Genomic DNA, 18,122 nt, shown 5'->3' with positions numbered 1-18,122 from the left:
CTTATATTGTACAATATTCAGCGATGAGCATCGTTAATTGAACTTCCCGCTGCTGGCATCCTGCCCTAAAATTCTTGACCTTATGCTACCATAAACACGCCAGCGTGCGTGAAATTTCACCCTTCGTGTACGATTATGCCCCAAACTCTGTTGAGCTTTCTACTGAGGGAAATCTAAGAGAATTTAATTCGCTTTCGGATGCCCCTGCATTGCCCCTGTCCGCGAGGGTCGCACTCAGATCGCGACCCAGTGTTTCTTTCGGCGACGACGTGTGCCTGCACCGCCACACACATTTTTGCGCTGCAGTGTGTTGTGTTGTTCCCGAAAAGCGTCCGAGCCGGCGGGACCGGTTGTTGCCGGCAAGTCCACCTCTCCGCAGGCTCTGGTGCGCGGGGGGAAGCACCGCGCCAGGGTGGGGCGCCGCCGGTCAGCGACCGTCTCCCGTCTACGCCGCCGGCGGTGCCAAGGTTAGGCGGCCACGCCACTCTTCCCGCTTCCACCGCGCGCGTCATGCAGGAACCACGTGACGGCCGCTCGCATTCTCGCGTTCTCGCTTCCCGCCGCGGCCACGTGACCGCGTCGCTGGGGCAACGGGACGCCCAGCCACCGGCTGCGCCTGTGCAGTAGCCGCCGAAGGAAAATTCCGCTTCTAGGCGTTTCTCTCCCCGCCGAGCGCATTCGATGTGAGGATCGATTTTCCGCCAGTCCGGAAGTGGACGCGCTTATATAATAGTCGACGCAGCTCGCCACTCGTCAGTCGCTTCTTCGCTCCCTCGAGCAGAGCACACTCCAGTCTCAGCGCCTGGCAGAGATCGTCAGACACTCGGCTGCCAACCCTCGCCGATAACAGCCAGCGTCTCCTGCTGCCCCAGTCTCCAGTGTTCCTGCCCGCCGTACGGTAGGTGCCGCTTTTGGTCGGATCCTCTGAAAGCATGCCTGCGCGCACTCAACCCTGTGCCGGCCTGCCCTTTACAAGTCGCTCTTCGCTATCGCATTGCGCTCCTCGGCGCGCTTTCCGAGCTTATTCGAGAAGAACATGGCTTCCAACGAGTCGTGGTGCCCTAGTCCCTGCAGAGCCGTTAATCGATCGTTGCTCTTTCATCAATACACGTAGCGGTTCGAATCAAGAACGCTTGATGGCTGGCCTATTCACTGCTACACCAGCCAATCGGAAAGCGAAGGCGCAGAACTTATGTATAGTCATTGAACCGGCCAGGGAATTCATAACGTTGCTGCAGAGCACTCATTGTTCTCCTTAATATTATTCCTCCTTCTTACTTCAAACTTGCGCTATTACATATCCGTTTATCTCGTAATTCCTCAATCAGTCAGTCACGTTGCAGTAGAAGCGTCGCACTTAAATGGAATGTGTCTGTACGGGAAAATAGTAAACGAGAAATTAAACGGGGGGGAGGGGGGGGGGGGGCGTCGAAATGACAGGTTATTTTTACGTACACTTTTTTTGCTAATAGCCATTCTGTATGGGATATAAGGAATCGTAAATTACCTATAATAACAATGAAGAGATTCAGCGTGCTGTGGTTATATTTTGTAGCGGCTCCGAAACGGCAGACCGAAATTCGTACCCAAGAGCTCGTTAAGTAGCAGAGCTTGGTAGTGCGGTTAATAAACACTGCACACCCCTCAAAAGGCGACGCGCGAAAAGAAGAAAGAAAAAAAAAAGAATGAACGCGCTGTGGGGTGTATTTACTCTCCACACCTCCATACTGCCTTGCACTGTTGCTATTTATGCGTCTGGAATGTAGCCGGCGCACTCGCTTTTTTTTTTTTTTTTTTTACTCTTCTCCACGAGCTGTCTTGGCACCAACTGCTGCTTGCGTTCATAAATTACTTTTTCGGCCTACGGGGCACCGGCATTCTTGTTTACATTTCAAAATGTCCCTGTCCCGGGCTGCACGAGCAGCGAGGCCGCCATCTTGGCGTCTTTCGTTGCCCGTAGCGAGCCTCTACCCCTATTTTGTTTTTCTGCCGCGACTTGCGTGCGGTTGTTGCGCTCGGATTTCAAAACTCCTAAATTTGTTGAGATGAATATGCCGGTTGGCTGTTTTTGAATTGCCGTTTACGTTTTACTTTTCTCTGTTATTTTGTTATTCGTTCTGATGATTTGTTGCTCGACTCAGCCTGGTACTTGCATAAGATACCGCCCTCTAGGTTAACGGGGTTTGCGATCCTTAAGTTAATGTTCTGAATAGAGGCAGCTTGCAAGTGCTCGAAAATAAATTAGAGCAGAATATGCTTTGTTTTTTTTTTTTGTTTTTTTTTTTCACATTTATTCACCTAAGGGCAAAATCACGTGACCGGACAGCACAGTGTTGTGTGCACGCAGGCGCAGTGACAGATTTGCCTAGGAATCTTAATGCGGCCGCATGAAAGCGCGTGCATGGGCGCCAGACGACCCAAGTCTTGGTCCAATTTCATGTGTGTCGTCTCGAGCGCATAATGCACTGCGACCTGCACTGCATTACGCTCCAAGGCGAATCTTTTTTTGCTTTCTGAACGAGGCGCCCAAGCGCCGCGTCCCGGAAGGGGAAACGGCAGAGAAACTGAATCATTTGGCGTGACAGCAGGCAGTCATCGTTCAGGTCGCAATCGATTGGCGTTCGTGGCCTGCATGCGCGGAGCAGTCTGATACGCTCGTTACGTTTTTTTTTTTTTTTGTTTATGTCGCTTGTTTGTTTTTCAGCTTCGGGACCCGTCCCGGGGTAATGCCCTGTTGGCCGCTCCCCGTGGGCGCCGGACAGCGCATTGCCGGCCGTGTGGCGCCCCATTTGTAGCGTAGTAAACGTAAAGTTTCCCGCGCTCCGCCGAGCCGCTTGGCCTCGCATGTGGTGGGCCGCTGTTCTGCCTCGTTCCCCATCCGGGCGGCGGCGTTTCGAGCCTCTCTCTCTCTCTCTCTCTCTCTCTCTGCTTGTGTGTTGCTGTCCCCCAGCGCTGCGATGCTTAAGTTCTCTTCTCTGTTTCAGCCCGCTTCGGGTGGCGCCAGTAGCTTAGGCACTGGTCGGTGTCGACCTGAACGCCTCAGGCGCACGCGGATACATGTACCGCCTCAGTTCCGGATGTGTCGAGAGAGCTGGTCGTGTGCCAGTGGGGTTTCTTAGAACGGTATTTGTGTACGAGTCTCAACCAGAAGATGTAACCTTGTTTCGTGGCCGGAAGGTCCCCAATGTGTCCCCTCTTCACTGGTTGCTGCAGTGTCTGTTGTAGAGGTTGACCATCAATTGGTGCACACTGAATGACTGCCAAACGGGGTCGTGCCTATGGGACCCGGTGATGCGTGCGAAATTTGGCGCAGGCCTGGTCGGTACATGATTTCCGAGAGGAAATACCATCGTTTGTCCCTTGTCGTTCATGTGCGTTTTGTCTTTTGTTGTATATTCTGATGTTATTTCCTCTGTAGGAAAGGATGTACCTCACTGGTTCTAATTCGCCATTCCTAAGCAAGGACCGCCGCTTTCTAGGGGCACTGACAGTAAACGTTTTTACTACCGAAACAAGAACCGCTGTCGGGCGTGTTATATCAGATAGCAGTGACTTTACTGCAAGAGATCCCCGCTTCATGCGTTGCTTGCGTTTGGTAGCTGTTGTGTACAAATTTGAAGGGAAAAGAAATTATTACCGGCCCATTTTTAGCCAATTGGGCTCGCCTAAAATGAACAGTAAGCACTGCAATAACCTACGTGCGTGACAAGCTTCCAACTTCTGGTGTTACATTTGGCGTTGTATATAAATTTCCAAGAGCAAGTGTTCAACGTGCACCGTGGCACCGGTAGCGTTTACAACGCCACTAGCGGATGAAGAAAGCAACTCACGTCACTCAGTGGACCTGGTCACGCGAAATTGCTCGCTTCGGTTTCGCGCCATGTCTTGAAAGGCCACCGACTCTGGGACGTGGGTGAGGCTTTCTTATCCAACGTTTGTGTAGCCAGGCAAACCCGTTCAGCAGTATGGCATTGTTAATGGGTTTTGCAACAAGGCCGTTGTTTATTTTGGATAAAGTACCTTCTTTGTTCTTAGTGGGCGCAGTCGTGCTTGCCACCATTCAGTCACTCGCGTTAACTATATATATATCTGGACTGACATTCACATTTTTGAGGGTGTACATAAAGATCGGTGCATGAAATTGTCGGCAGATCTTGCTGTTCAGAGATAGCCTGTGTGCACTTGCGTAATTTCGTAAGTTCGTAAGAACGGGTTTCCAGGATATTAGTTTTGTCGGAACTGTCCAAGCATGTAAAAACAACAACTTGAAGCATGTTCGACTGTGAATATGTCTATTGACGCTTCCGCGCAACCTCATGGAAACTACCTTGTTGTACGATACAATTTTGCTTTATATGCGGTTTTGGGTGTGTTCAGGTAAAGCATGCTTAACATGCGCAGCAGTACAACAAGCTGGTTGAACTTTGCGGTTATGCGGAGCGCGGAAATTTTTAGTTCGTAATGTGCATTATATCGGGTGGTTAGGCCTAACGCTTATGACCTCTTTCGGGACAACGTGTCTTGTGTCTCTTACAAGTACAGTATGCGGGGCTTCCAAAACAGGGACGAATGCGTGCAAAGTCCCTGAATGCGATTTAAAAGAAAAAGTGTCCGTGGTGTCAAACACAGGAGTGTATTCTTCGCTCGGGAGGCGATTTTGGAAGAGACCAAAAACGAGATCGAGAATTTCGGCCCCCATATTGGGCTTGCCGGCTATCATTTTCGAGCGGAGTCTTCTGAAAAACTAATTTTTATCTGCTGGTATCTCTTCCAATCCCGCCGCTCGTGGGATGCCGTTCGCATTCATAACGTTCTTTACCAATGCAACTGCGCTCGCATCAAAAACCCGGCCGGGAACCACAATGAATATGACCCCAGCATGACGCGATTACTGATGGCAATTCGTTCGGGCGATCTGAATTGGCAAAACCGCATGGCAAAAAAAAAAAAAGAGGAAAAAAAGGAAATAGAGGGAAAAGCGCACAGCGTTGCTTTTTGGATCACGCCTCGTGGCCGGCAGTGTGTTTGGTGCGAGGAAGTTATCAGCACGCAGAAAACAAAAAAGATATATTGTGTGTGAAGTGTCCTGCTTTGCCATGAAACTGGCATTCTGTCTCTGTGCACCCTCAATTTCCCTACTCTCGCCGGACTCTTATGGCTGACCCTAAGCATCATATCATGGGAGTTATTTCATCATAAGTACTACCAAACCTCGTGGCTTAAATTTATTGCGTTTCACGGGTACAGTGCTTCAGACTGCCACCATAGCCTTGAAAACAACCACACATGGTAAAAGCTAAGGCTGCTGGAAACATAAAATAAAACGAATTAATCGTCACCACTGCGCAAATGCAATTTCTCTCACGGGCAGATGGTTTGAATGCACTCCAATCTGCGCCCAGGGGTCTTTAGCTATATTTGCTGAGATTCCCAGCATTTAGCAAGCAGCATTTTCCAGGTCTGTGTCAGTGCATTCTGTGGGCTGCCACAATCCTTGATTGTTTATTTGGGCACTTGTTAGGTTGTTGTTAGATTAAACAAGTAAACGTTCCTTATATAGTCATTGCTTGCACCTTTTCGCCGTATGCGCACGAAGAGAACAAAGTATGTAGCTCACACATATTTCGCGTCAGCTTCCTTTTGGTTGTAGCCATCAGGTGTTTAGAAAAAAGCTTTCCTTTGTTCGTAGTGACGCGGTGCTTAGAACAAAGCGTTACCTCTTGCCATTTCCAAAGCCTGTAGCAGCATTACACGCTGGATTTGCATTGTGTGACGAACTATTCACATAACCTTTCTTAAGACCCTGGATAGACAGCGAAAATCTTGCAAGTGACAAGCAGTCGCATGATACCATTGGTCAAACGACAGACCACGGTGCAGAGTTAGCCGAAAAATGCTGCGGTAAATTTGTTGTAGCAGCAGAACCGGAAGGCAAAGTTCAGAAAGACGAGCCAGCTAGGCGCAGGTGTTCATGGACTCTTACTTTGCAGCCTTATAGTATCGCTTGGGCTTCTAACATAAACTTTAATGTGCTATTTTGTTAAGCACAATACACTGTGTTATACAGTAGCAGTAACATATGCATAGGTTGCCGCGACACAAATACTCACGTCGAACTGAGATTATTTAATTTATTTTTTTAACTTTTAAGGTGTTCAGTTTTGAAGCTACTCTCCTGCGTTACCTCAGAATTATAGCGAGAAGTTTGGCTGGTCGCAGGCGTCAGCATCAGCATGAGTGTGTTTCAGTGCATGGTGCTTTAAGGTTGATAAAAATCCCATAGCGCACTGCGTTGTGCGACGAAAGTTAGTTTCATTTTCCTGGTGTTTTAGTATTAAAATTAGCTCCATGTTTTGGACTGGACCAAGAGAACTTACCACTCCCAGCTCGTAGTTGCAGCAGTGCCTTCAGATTTGAACGAGCGCTCAATAGGGCAGTAAGCACCCTCGTAAAGTTTGCCACGATACGAGACATTGGTAACTCGGTCTGTTAGTCTTCCATACCTGTAAGACTCCCATGTTATAATACTCTTCCGCCGTATCCTTTCCTTGACATAAAACTGATTCACCCATGGAAAACCTGTGCCCTGTATTATTGCAAGCGGGAACTGTCGGTTTGGCTTTCAAGACGGCCGTTCGACGCTTGCATGCCAAACTGCTTCATGTTTCTTGTCACTCCTTTCACGTGTGACAGTTTATTATAAACAAACAAACAGCGGCAGCCTAAAACACAGACACAAGGCTGGTGTCCAAAAGGCAATCGTCGTCCCCCCGAACGCTCAATGACCATTCCGCTTAGCCTGTCTCAGCCACGTGGCTTCACCACGTTGGTTTGCAGCACAGACACAAACAACGCGTGTACGTGCAAAGTAGATATTTCCATTGTGGGAACATTACTCGAGTTCGCCGACACACATCTGCGCAGTTACCCACACTGACATCTCCACAAACTTCAGTACTTTATATATGCGCGGCTTCGGCGTTCGTCATCATGCTGGTCACTTGTTTTCAGCAAACCGACACTTCCACAGTTAGTGAACCAGAAAATGCTTCTAGCGTTTTTTTAAAGAGAGTTCCTTTGTCGCTGCGGCCAGCTTTCAGCGTTTATTCTAGCCCACTGTGCCTGTCACTTCTTTTGGCTTAACACTCTGCCGCAATTAAACCGACTTGTCGTGTCACCCGCCGGCTTGGTGGGTACCGATAAGTTTGCTCGCCTCGGTGAGACATCAAAACTGTAGGTGTCACCTTTTCACTGCGAGCCTTCCCGTAACTCGCCGGGGGCATTTGTCTGCTTACTGAGCCAACCAATTGTTTCGCGTTTACTTTACAGCAGTATCGAAGTTCACAAATTCGCGAAACTACACGTAATTTGACGTCAACATTTCCGCTTAGACCGTCCGTAGTACAGTTCGAAATAGCGCATTCGTCCGTTTACTGAAAAGGCAGTTACTCACAGCGAACGCTATAGCTCTCGGGGGCTGAGTTTTGGGCTTTCTCTTCCAAAGAGCGCTGTATTGAGCCCCTGGCTTAGAGAACTGCCTTAAATATTTGCTATTTCCAGATATCGGCGAGACAGCCAGTTTTAGCAATTGCCACAAATGCAGCCGCGTTGCCAATAATGAAAGCTTCTGTGGGCCCGCGCTTCACGTGTTTTATGAGGCGCGCGATGTGAGCGGCAGCGAAGGAGTATTCGAGGTGACATAACAGGGTTTCAGTGTCATTCTGGGGCTTATAGTGAACTATTGCGTGCCTTCTCTACCTGGTACACAGCCTCGGCACTAATACAAAACCGATTATCACATGTGAAACAAAAACAATTTTTCTTCCCGCTAAAATGGTGTAAAATTTTACTTGCGGCTCCTAAGACGTTGAAGAAAAGGCTAGCAATTAAATTATAGAAAAGGGGAAATCGTCGCCTTGCGTTCTGACCTCGTAACCAGCGTAACGAAAGCCGCGAGAAAGTGACAAAGTAAAAAAAAAAAAGCAGGTTCGAAGAAAAGGGCTAAACTCCCATCTCCAAGATAATGATAACTTATTCATAGTGTAGCATACAGTTTCTGCAAATCCAATTAATTTTCTGGCTCAATTTGTTCTCACGCCACTTGCAGATGTATTCCATTCAGAACCTGAACATGGATACTGTATGTTGTGATATGTGAATTAGACGGTAACTCTACACAGGAAAGGTTTCCGCTTGCGGATGACAGTACTCAAAAATGTTAGTGATCTAGTCTCATCCCGCATTTTTCCATCTGCCTTCATGAAAAAAAAAAAATGGCACTGTGATATACTTTCAAAGTAAGTGGCGTGTATCTTCGTGAAACACCTGTCCATTGAAGACTATATACACACTCCAATAACCTCCAACGACGGAAGTGTTCTATCCTACCTCTACCCTAAGTTCCATCCGAAGTTTTCCGCTTGCGGATGACAGTCTGTAAATGTGTTAGTGGTATACGCTTTAGAACTTTTGCCCATGAAGGCCTTACCAAAGTACAGTGCGCACTAACACCTTAAACGATAAGCAAATGCCTTTACGTAGAGTTCTGTGCAATGCTGCAAACATTTACAAAAAGCACCTGAAGGTGGGCTGTTTACTTGTGGCATAGGCAACACTAGACACAGTGGTTTTCTCGTTGTATCGAGAGCACCCTTGAACTTCAGTGGTGCGCGCCATCCAAGTCATCGACCGCAAGTGGATCATGCCAAGTGGACAACGTGGTATGTCAAATTTTGAGCAAGACCTGCATCCCATTCAGGGAGCTTTCTAGTGACTGTAGAAAGGCTCATGAAAAACAAAAAATCTCTTGGATCCATTAAAGCAAGTGACGAACCGGAAAAAAAAAAAAAAAAAAAAGGAGAAAGTCCAGCGTGAGGTTCACTCTGTTCCGCACTCCACTCCTGACAGCATTTGAGCAAAATGGCACGAGGCGCGTGCGACGTCCAAATGCTGCCAGTGCGGAGGCGCCAGATTGAGACTCGTGCACGGGGTTCCTCCGCCACGCGGAAGCCTTGAATTGCGGGCCGGGCAAAAACATCGCATATAATCCCACGCATCAATCGCTTAGCTGCAGAACTCTGTAGTCCCGTTGTCAAAACCTTTCGGTGCGTTTTTCTGACACTACTAGATACACCATTCTGGGTGCGATCTTCTGGGCTGACGCGTCTTTTTTTTTTCCTCTTCTACTAACCACCGGAGCCGGCTAAGCTTACGTACTCGTTTTGTGAATCTGCGCATTGACTCCTTGTGTCGCGACAAGGAGCTCCCATGAGTCGAGCACCTTGTGCATGAACTCTGCTCTCGCTCGGGCTGTCGGTGATTATCTCGCGTTAGCGGTGATGGCCTTCGTGTTTTAGCCACTCGTGAAAGCACTCTGCGCTTTGCTCGTGCCTGAAACTAGTTCGCGAGGGTAACGAACATGGCCAGTTTCTACGCAGCTAAGGCCTGAATTAGTGTCGTCTTTTTTAGTGCAAGATGCTTTTTTCGACACTGGTGGGTGCGTGTATGTGTGTGAGTTGCGTGTTAGTGTGCGTATTCGTGTACATGTTCGTATGGCAATCGTGAGAGCTAACACACGTCAGCATACCGTTCGAGCCGTTATCCTGGAAGGCAGTAACGCTCAAAATGTATGCGTGGAACCACTTGTCTTTCTTTTGTAAAACTAAGCACTTATGGAACACGCATGTCGTGCGCGTCAAGACGATTTCTAGGAAGCAAGGAAATAATGTTTACCTGCCCTACCGTGTGGTAGCATGAAACGACTGTGAACTTGGGTTCCAGAAAGGCTGGAGACGTTCCTCGTTCTTGGCGTGCGGGCTAGCCGAGCACCGGATGAAGCTTTGTTTCGTACCGTCTTTCAGTGCACTTTCTGTCAGCTCCTTCTACACCTTCCTTTGCTTGCAGCGCGCTGACCCCGTACAGTCACTAACACGCCAAAGAACGCGTAGTCAGCCCTTTAGGACGCTACCTACGCGGCGTGCATCGCTGAAGCGCAGGTGTGGAATCCACCTCGTTGCGAATTCTTTCGTTGGGGCCGACTTTACTCCACGAACGTATTCGTGGCTAAACTGTTTTCTCTTGCTAAGCCTAAGCCCCCAATTTGCTCAGTTTGCCTAAGTGCTGCGAACGGGATATGTTTTTCTCTGTCAGCACCCGTGAGGCGAGGTGGCTTCTCGCCTGCCTTTTTTTTTTTCGCTGATCATACCTGGTCGCAGGCTTCGGCGGAGGAAGCTCCGTTTACCGCGGTGCCCCTCGTAGCAGAGGCGGGGGCCGCCACAGCAGGTTGGAGCTGCCTCGGCCGGCCTGCAGAGACGCGATGGCGATTCCGGAGGTCCGTCATTAACGCGGCGCGTGTTGTATGTCCACGCGTAGCAGATTTGGTTTCCTGAGCTTCCACGATGGTGAAGGTGGAGATCGACAGCCCGACGGTGCGCTACACGGCGGACTTGATTGAGGCCGACTACGTGTACTCGACGTCCGAGGCCAAAGTGGAGGGCAACGTATGCCGCGTGCGACCTCGCGACGTCCGCATGACGTTCCGCACCAAGAGGCGCGTGCCCCGGCTGGGCGTCATGCTGGTCGGCATCGGTGGTAACAACGGCTCCACCGTGGTGGCCGCCACGCTAGCCAACAAGCTAGGCCTCTCGTGGAGAACCAAGGACAAGGTCCAGGTGAGTACCCGCGCTGGCTGCATGAATGCTGTAGAGGTTATTGATATACACCTGTTTCTACCAACCCGTACGAGACGTCTGGAACAGAGTTCGGCTACTGTAGTACACGCACACTTAGCCAATGGCTTACGCTTATGAGCCCAGGTGTACCATCAGGTGTGAACATAATCAAGACCATAGAAGCAGAAATCCAGAAACGTCTTGTGTAGTCGAGGAACCTTACCTGCGATTACTACCTGCTTTACCAGTAAGTATGGCTGGGAAGCGATTGCGCCTTCCATTTTCTTCCGTTCTTACCTGTACACAATGCACTTTGCTTCCTAGCATTCCTGAAGCGTTTCAAGTGAACGTCGGAGTAATCATTTCCCAACATTAAAAATGACATGCGCCGCTTTTGCCAAATTGGTGGAGTAGCTATGCAAGGTCAGAATTGCCCATTGTGAAAGCATTCATCTTGAATAAACATTCATGTAGGTGCAACGGGAAACGAGAAGAGCCAGCACTAAACGTAAATGCCGGTGCCAAGGAGAATTGTTTTTTAAGCGCAAGTTTATTCACTGCAGTTTATGTTGACCATGTGAATTGGAAACTTCGCTGTCAAACAGAGCAAGGAAGGTTGACTATTCCGGCATCGCGGAAAAAAGAAAAAGGCGGCATTTTGATAATTGTAATTTTAGGTCCACAAACTAGGTTTATAAGCTATGTATACAAGATTCTGATAAATATCAACTTCGTTAAAGTGCTCCATGTCTTAATAAATTCATTTGCAAAAACATTTTTTAGACAAATTTTGACAAAACTGGCCAATATTTGCTTGTAATAAAAATAAACTTTTGAAAACCTAATTTTAAATTATACATACAATTTTCAGCTAGAAGGCAAGTTAGGCATTGATCGGGCGAAGCAGTCAGGCGAACCCTGCGCAGCGCAAGTTGTATCAGATCCTGCAGAGTGATGGAGAAACCCTGAAAAACCAGGCAAATATTGATCACCTCAGTGCCCTACGATGCCTTGAAATTGTGTCGTCAAAGTTTTAGGCATGCGGATGCTGTATACAGATATGCTCATATAATGCGTTCCGTTCCCACGATTCGTGCCCAAGGCATCTTAATAATCCCAGGTAGTTTCTCACGATATACACCCGCGTTTCAGGGTCCCTGTTAAATAAACGCTAGTAAGGCAGTACTACTCACCCGTGAATGTTTCGACTGTCGAGTGCAGGCACTTCTTTGGTGTGTAGGTAGGGAAAATTGTAGACAGTGACTGTAATAGCGCACTGAGCAAGGCGGGGGGGGGGGGGGGGGGGTTGTAAGGCGCGGCAAGTCTTTTTTCTTCTTTTTGATAACTGCAAGGAAATGATCAATTCATATGCAATGCCCCTAGGCGTTTTTGTTATAGTACGATTTATTCGTTTGAGTTGTTGATTTAAACGTAATGTGAATGTCCAGTCGTGAGCAAAAAGTAGTATACAACACTTAGCCAGGGACAGAGCTCAGGAAAACTGCATTGCCGTCTAGTGACAGGGACAGCCACAGCGGCATATGCATGCAGACAAAATGGGGCACCGCTGCAATTGCCTCAATCCCAGATAGCTGTTGCTAGATGAAGTTTCAATGCAGTTTTTCGCAGCTCCTGTCACCTGCGGAGTGTTGTATACCACTTTTGCTCACTACTGTACTTACGGAGCACTTGTTGCTTCAGCTCTCTGGGACGGCTTCGTGACCATTTTTTTCGCACTTGTCCGCGTTTCCAGATGGCCAACTACTACGGTTCCATTACGCAAGCGTCCACCATAAGCATGGGGAACGGACCCCAGGGCGAGGTGTACGTGCCGATGAAGGACCTGCTGCCCATGGTGAACCCGAACGACGTGGTGTTCGATGGGTGGGACATCTCGAGCCTCAACATGGCTGAGGCCATGCGCAGGGCCAAGGTTCTCGACGTTCAGCTGCAGGACCAGCTGGTGCCACACATGGAAAAGATGCGGCCCCGTCCCGGCATCTTTGACCCGACCTTCGTTGCCGCCAACCAAAAGGACCGCGCCGACAACGTGATCAAAGGTGCCACTGCCGCGCTACTTTGAACATTTGCATGCTGCTGCCGCTGGAGGCACAAAAAACTTCCTGCATTACAAAGGGCAATTGACTTTCATTTTAGCGAAATTCGCACTGCCATAATTTTTCATTCGTTCCTTACTGTTCACGTCTGTCGGCTTTCTGTACAGGACACAACCCTGCTGGTTATTAATATTCTCCTTAGTTTAGTAGGCGTAATAAATTCGGTTATTTCGGCCGCAGTGCGATCAGCTCAGGGACCCCAACTACCTGCGCTTTGCCGCCCCTTATCTTTTATGTGGTCACTGTGCGTAAAACACGGTTTATTCACTTCCTGTGTACCGCAGGCACCAAGCAAGTGCAGCTGGAACGCATCCGCGCTGACATCCGCGATTTTGTTGCTTCGAGCAACGTGGAAAAGGTGATCGTTCTCTGGACCGCCAACACGGAGCGCTACTGCGACGTGACTGAAGGGGTCCACGATACGGCCGCAAACCTTCTTGCCGCCATTGAGAACGACCACCCCGAAGTGTCTCCGTCGACTATTTTCGCCGTCGCCAGCGTGCTTGAAGGGGTAAGGAAAAGCTTTAAAAAATGGTAGAGAAAATTCAACTATATAGGCACAATACAATGTTGCAAAACAGGCAGCGTTACTAGGCAGGCAGAGTAAATTGACGGGACTGTACACTATATTAACGAAATACTAAGCATGTGTGTTATTTCTGTTACATCGAATTTCACTGCAACGGGACTTCGTTTCATATGCAAAAACGATTTTTTTTTTTTTCTTGCGGCTCAACGCATTCACGTTTTTCTTGGCAGCGGCTTGATGGCATAGTGGAGTATAGATAAAACTTTCATATTGCGAACACTCCTGTAATGAAATAATTCGTATGCTGTCATCGCAAATCCAGCTTAGTCGCTGGGCATATACGGCTGCCTGTCGAAGGCATACTATTTTTTCGGCGACATAATCATTAAGAAAAGTTAGATAACGAAGGTTGAAGTATGGTGCAAAGCCCTCGGGAACCTCGGTTAGTTATTTTCGCTGAGGAATATTCGTCTGTTGATAATCGGGTACGGAAGGCGCAATTAAGAATGCAACATAGCTGACATTGCTTGTACCCTCAGCTGTGTGTTTACTACTGAACGCCATGTGCGCATTTCTGACATTGCAGTGCACCTACATAAATGGCTCGCCCCAGAACACATTCGTGCCGGGACTTCAGGAGCTGGCTAGCCAGCGCCAAGTATTCCTGGCTGGCGATGACTTCAAGTCTGGCCAAACGAAACTGAAGTCTGTCCTTGTGGACTTCCTTGTTTCGGCCGGCATCAAGCCCGTCTCCATTGTCAGCTACAACCACTTGGGTAACAACGACGGCAAGAATCTGTCTGCACCTGCCCAGTTCCGCTCCAAGGAGATAAGCAAGAGCAACGTTGTCGACGACATGGTTGACAGCAACTCCATCCTCTACGCACCGGGAGAGAAGCCTGACCACTGCGTAAGTATCAAATTGTCGCGTAATTGTCCCGTTTTTGCCCGAAGCTCGAGAATGTTCCGATTTAAGGCCGCCGACACGAGACGGCGAGTAAGATCGCTGGTAGCCTCACACGGCCGACAGAGCTTTGTATTGGACGCACACTCTTACGTGTAGTCTGTTAAGCGTTTCTGACGAAATGTACGGCAACTTAGCTAGGGTCCTGCGAACAGTCTTACGGAACGAATCGTAAAGTGAATTCGAAGCGCGAACGATGTAGGACGCTTCTAATTCACTGTACATGCCTCACTGCCTTGGCAGTAGGTACGCGCTGCCACGGAATAGAGCACTTGTTTGAACCTTGATGGAATCATAGTACTGTTCATAGCAGCGCGCTTTAGAACGTTCGCAGCTGCAGTCTGATCCGGAGTAACGAGGGACAGGGTGTGCTCAGGGCCACAGGTGCGGTAGCACCGCCTTAGCGTTTCATTCTATCGTGCGTCCCGGAGAAGCGGGTGGGGGATGAGGGCTGCTAGAACCCTCATCCCTATTACTTAACCTGGCACCTATTACTTGACCTGGTACCGGAGAGAGAGGAGTGACTGTCTCGTCCATCTATATCGCAGGTGGTCATCAAGTATGTGCCGTACGTGGGCGACAGCAAGCGCGCCATGGACGAATACACGAGCGAGATCCTGCTGGGCGGCCACAACACCATCGTGGTGCACAACACGTGCGAAGACTCGCTGCTTGCGGCGCCGCTCATCATCGACCTGTTCGTACTGGCCGAGCTGTGCGAGCGCATCGAGTTCAGCGTGGCCGGCAGCAAGTTCCAGGGCTTCCACAGCATCCTGTCCCTGCTCTCGTATCTCTGCAAGGCGCCCGCCGTGCCTCCTGGCGCGCCCGTGGTCAACGCGCTCTTCAAGCAGCGCTGCTGCGTTGTCAACGTACTGCGCGCCTGCGTGGGCCTGGCACCCTGCCACTTCATGGACCTCGAGTACAAGGCCAGCGATGCTTCCGTCTGGGAGCGCACCAAAAGCGCGCTGGTGCCCGAGGAGTCCAAGAAACAGGCCCGCTCGCCCCACGAGGTTCGCACCATTGCCTGAACAGCCCCTGCTCGCCACTTCACGCAAAGGACTGTGTTCACTACTCTGTCCTGACAAACACTGAGCGAGCAACTGGTCATCACACACTTGGCTTGTCAACAAGAGGCAGTAAGGGAAAGCACCCATGGGGTATCCCCATGGCTCCATAGGGGAAAAAAAAAAATTTGGGATGCCTGGGATTGCTATACATCGGTCCGGCGCCCTGGCGGCGTAGTGATCTCGTGCTGCAGGTTGCATGTTATCGATTTTCGGCACTGGTTTAAGAAACCTCGACAGAAAGCTGGGAATAGTGGTACATAGATAAGAATACATCAATTTTAACCAGGAAAACGCATGCTTTCCCTGTGCCGGACCAAAGGCTGCTTCCTCTCCTCATAGTTTCAGTGCTTTTCGAAGGCTCGCGACAGCATTATCATCAGGAAAAGCCCCTACGTACTTAAACTCTCACCGCATGCACTCTGTCTGCCTTTGAGCGTGCAATTATCGAACAACGTCACGAGCTGGCGCTACTAACTTTGCCTTCCTCTAAATTATAGGGGCGGTGTTTCGATGTATCAGCCTACCGTTTAGGCGCTCCCGCTACCATTAAGGCATTTGCCGGGAACCAAACCGCGCATGCGCACGGTACTCGTGTGCAGGTAGCGGTCGATAGATGCAATAACAAGAGCGGTAAATGATGAGCGGTTGTAAGATGATAAAAAAAGCTTTGTGGTTTTGCTATATAACTTTTTGGTTAACACCGCCGCATTTGAGTTCTCATTTACTATTTTTACTATCGCTACGGCTCGCTCCATGTTACGGTTGTATTCAACTTGTTTTTCAGAAGGCCTTGCCTTCTCCCATTAGTAATGAAGCCTCGTGCTTGCCCTCGCTCGTACTAGTGGCAGCTCATATCTTAATATGGCTTGAGGTTTCTACCATTTATTTCCTTTTTGTTTGTGTGTGTGCGCGCGCGCTTAACTTTGGAAAAAGATGGGGAGGCTAACACCATTTTGTGGTTGTACCCATCGTGGAGAGTGGAGCATTTAGGAACAAGTGCTGCATTTGCTCTTGGTGATCGGACTTCTAGTGTGTCGCTTAAGAGGTGCGTTTTCAGGAGGCCTAGGCGTAGCTGACCTCAGTGCGGATGACAGGGTTCGGCTGTGAGCGAAGCCACTGCCCTTGCCTATGGCGTATTGTGAAAGGAATGGCTCGCTGCGAAGTGTGAAGTGGCATTTTTCTCTTCCCCAGATTTGTTTTTCACTTGCCCCCATTATTTGTACCTGTGCGTGCTTGTTTCGTGCATATTTTTGAATGAACAAAGGTCTTTAGTTTCTAATCTGAAACTGCGTTTTCATATCTTGTGCGCGGCGTTTTTCACAAATTTATTGTTTAAGCGTCGCGCTGATTTGAAGCTTCCTTTGTTTGTTTGTTTGTTTGTTTGTTTGTTTGTTTGTTTGCTTTTAATGGCCTGCGGTTGTAGAGCTCCCGCAGGCAGCGACTTTTCTCAGTCGTTCTGTGCAGTCATACTCCACGTGTGCTGATCTGGTCACGTCACTTGTGAGCGTCACTTAACTTTTTACACACGATGTGCAACTTCGCGTTGGACTGATGGGCTTTCTGGCGATGAATAACCCAGCGCTAGGCGACGGACTGCAGCGCTCTTGGCAATACTTGCGCTCGTGAAACTGGGCTGGCAAGCTCGCGTTGAGCGTCCACAGCGTCCTGAGACTCAGTCGCTCACGCTGAAAGTCCCGTCATCCAAGCTCGTAGCCGAGACGGACACTGTCATACCTTGCATATACTTGGCACAGTCTCGTCCAGCGATGATCACTGCAACTGCCCTAGTATAACTCAAGTATGTGTAAAGCATAAGCTCCAGCCTCGAACGGTTTGGACTGCTTTATTATTTTTTTCTTGTATAAGTGAATCGATTATATCTTATTCTGTTTTACCCTTGTTTTTTTGAGCTTTATATGTTATGTCTACCACATGACTCCAGTCAAACTCAATGTTCCTTGGAAAGTGCCTAGGTGGCACACTCTACGTCAGTGCGCGACCCTCTTTGAACTGAAAACAGGTTGTTTTGGAGACTATTTTCAGACGTTTGCAGGCACCTTGGTAATGGTAATTGCGTGATTTGAGCAATGTCTGGGAAAAATTTGTCTGCACTGTTCCACTCTCACAACACAGAGTATGCCGATTATTTTCAGTACAGTGTCGTGTTTCTAACAATGCGGGAGTGTGTTTTCGTACCCCCGTACCGTCACGTGGTAATTGACGAGCAAACGAGCTGAACCTGTTTCATGTCGAATAGTCATGGGTCCATTGTGTTCCTGTTTGTACAATATACAAAATCGTCATAAATAAAGTACAACGTTAACGCATTCTCTGCCTGTTTATATTTTCTTGACTCCATGGAACGGTGCATAAACAAGTGCACACCGTTTCACTCCAACGCTGGGCAGTGGGCACCAAGGGGGGGAAAATGATTGTTTGGCTGGCGCAGATTTTTCAGATTTGTGGGTGACGTCGACAGGTGACTTCCACGGAAGGTCACCGACAGTGCTTGTCTAAGAATTCTGGATGCTTTCATTCCTGACATGGGATCTTAAAAGGCCTGAAATGCGTAAGAATTGGAGATCTTCGGGGAATTATTTGACTATAAGGCTTGCACTTGTCCGGAAAGAAAGCTCATTTCGTAGACTCCGCCCTCCGGTGCTGCCATCTTTGGCGCAAGGTCTTGTTTTAGGACTGACCGCCGGTAAGTGGCAGCGCTTGAACGTAGGTGCTGTTCCTCTGCTGAATAACAACCTTAGGCTTCGGCTTGCGAGG

The 18,122-nt window shown here is 48.9% G+C and overlaps 1 protein-coding gene across 2 annotated transcripts; it reads left to right on the top strand.

Moving 5' to 3' along the window:
- Positions 1–651: 651 nt before the first annotated feature.
- Inos (Inositol-3-phosphate synthase) lies at positions 652–17,674 on the top strand. Of its 2 annotated transcripts, none has more exons than XM_084587927.1 (6): positions 652–898; positions 10,372–10,670; positions 12,424–12,730; positions 13,072–13,298; positions 13,903–14,226; positions 14,829–17,674. In XM_084587927.1, the coding sequence occupies exons 2-6, from the start codon at positions 10,398–10,400 to the stop codon at positions 15,306–15,308; spliced, it is 1,611 nt and encodes a 536-aa protein (XP_084444053.1). In that variant the 5' UTR covers positions 652–898; positions 10,372–10,397; the 3' UTR covers positions 15,309–17,674. The 2 variants fall into 2 exon arrangements, with proteins under 2 accessions (XP_084444053.1, XP_084444052.1); XM_084587926.1 differs by having other exon boundaries at positions 653–898; positions 10,375–10,670.
- The last annotated feature ends 448 nt before the right edge of the window (positions 17,675–18,122 follow it).

The sequence above is a fragment of the Amblyomma maculatum genome, chromosome 1, assembly GCF_055883805.1.
Source record: "Amblyomma maculatum isolate TAMU_Amacu chromosome 1, ASM5588380v1, whole genome shotgun sequence".
Taxonomy (NCBI): domain Eukaryota; kingdom Metazoa; phylum Arthropoda; class Arachnida; order Ixodida; family Ixodidae; genus Amblyomma; species Amblyomma maculatum.
This window is presented reverse-complemented; position numbering and strand designations above follow the sequence as displayed.

Excerpts from the sequence above, each read along its gene's own strand:
- Inos (XM_084587927.1), top strand. The coding sequence starts at position 10,398 with ATGGTGAAGGTGGAGATCGACAGCCCGACGGTGCGCTACACGGCGGAC. Across the intron at positions 10,671-12,423 it reads GAACCAAGGACAAGGTCCAG|ATGGCCAACTACTACGGTTC; the intron begins GTGAGTACCCGC and ends CCGCGTTTCCAG. Across the intron at positions 13,299-13,902 it reads TCGCCAGCGTGCTTGAAGGG|TGCACCTACATAAATGGCTC; the intron begins GTAAGGAAAAGC and ends CTGACATTGCAG.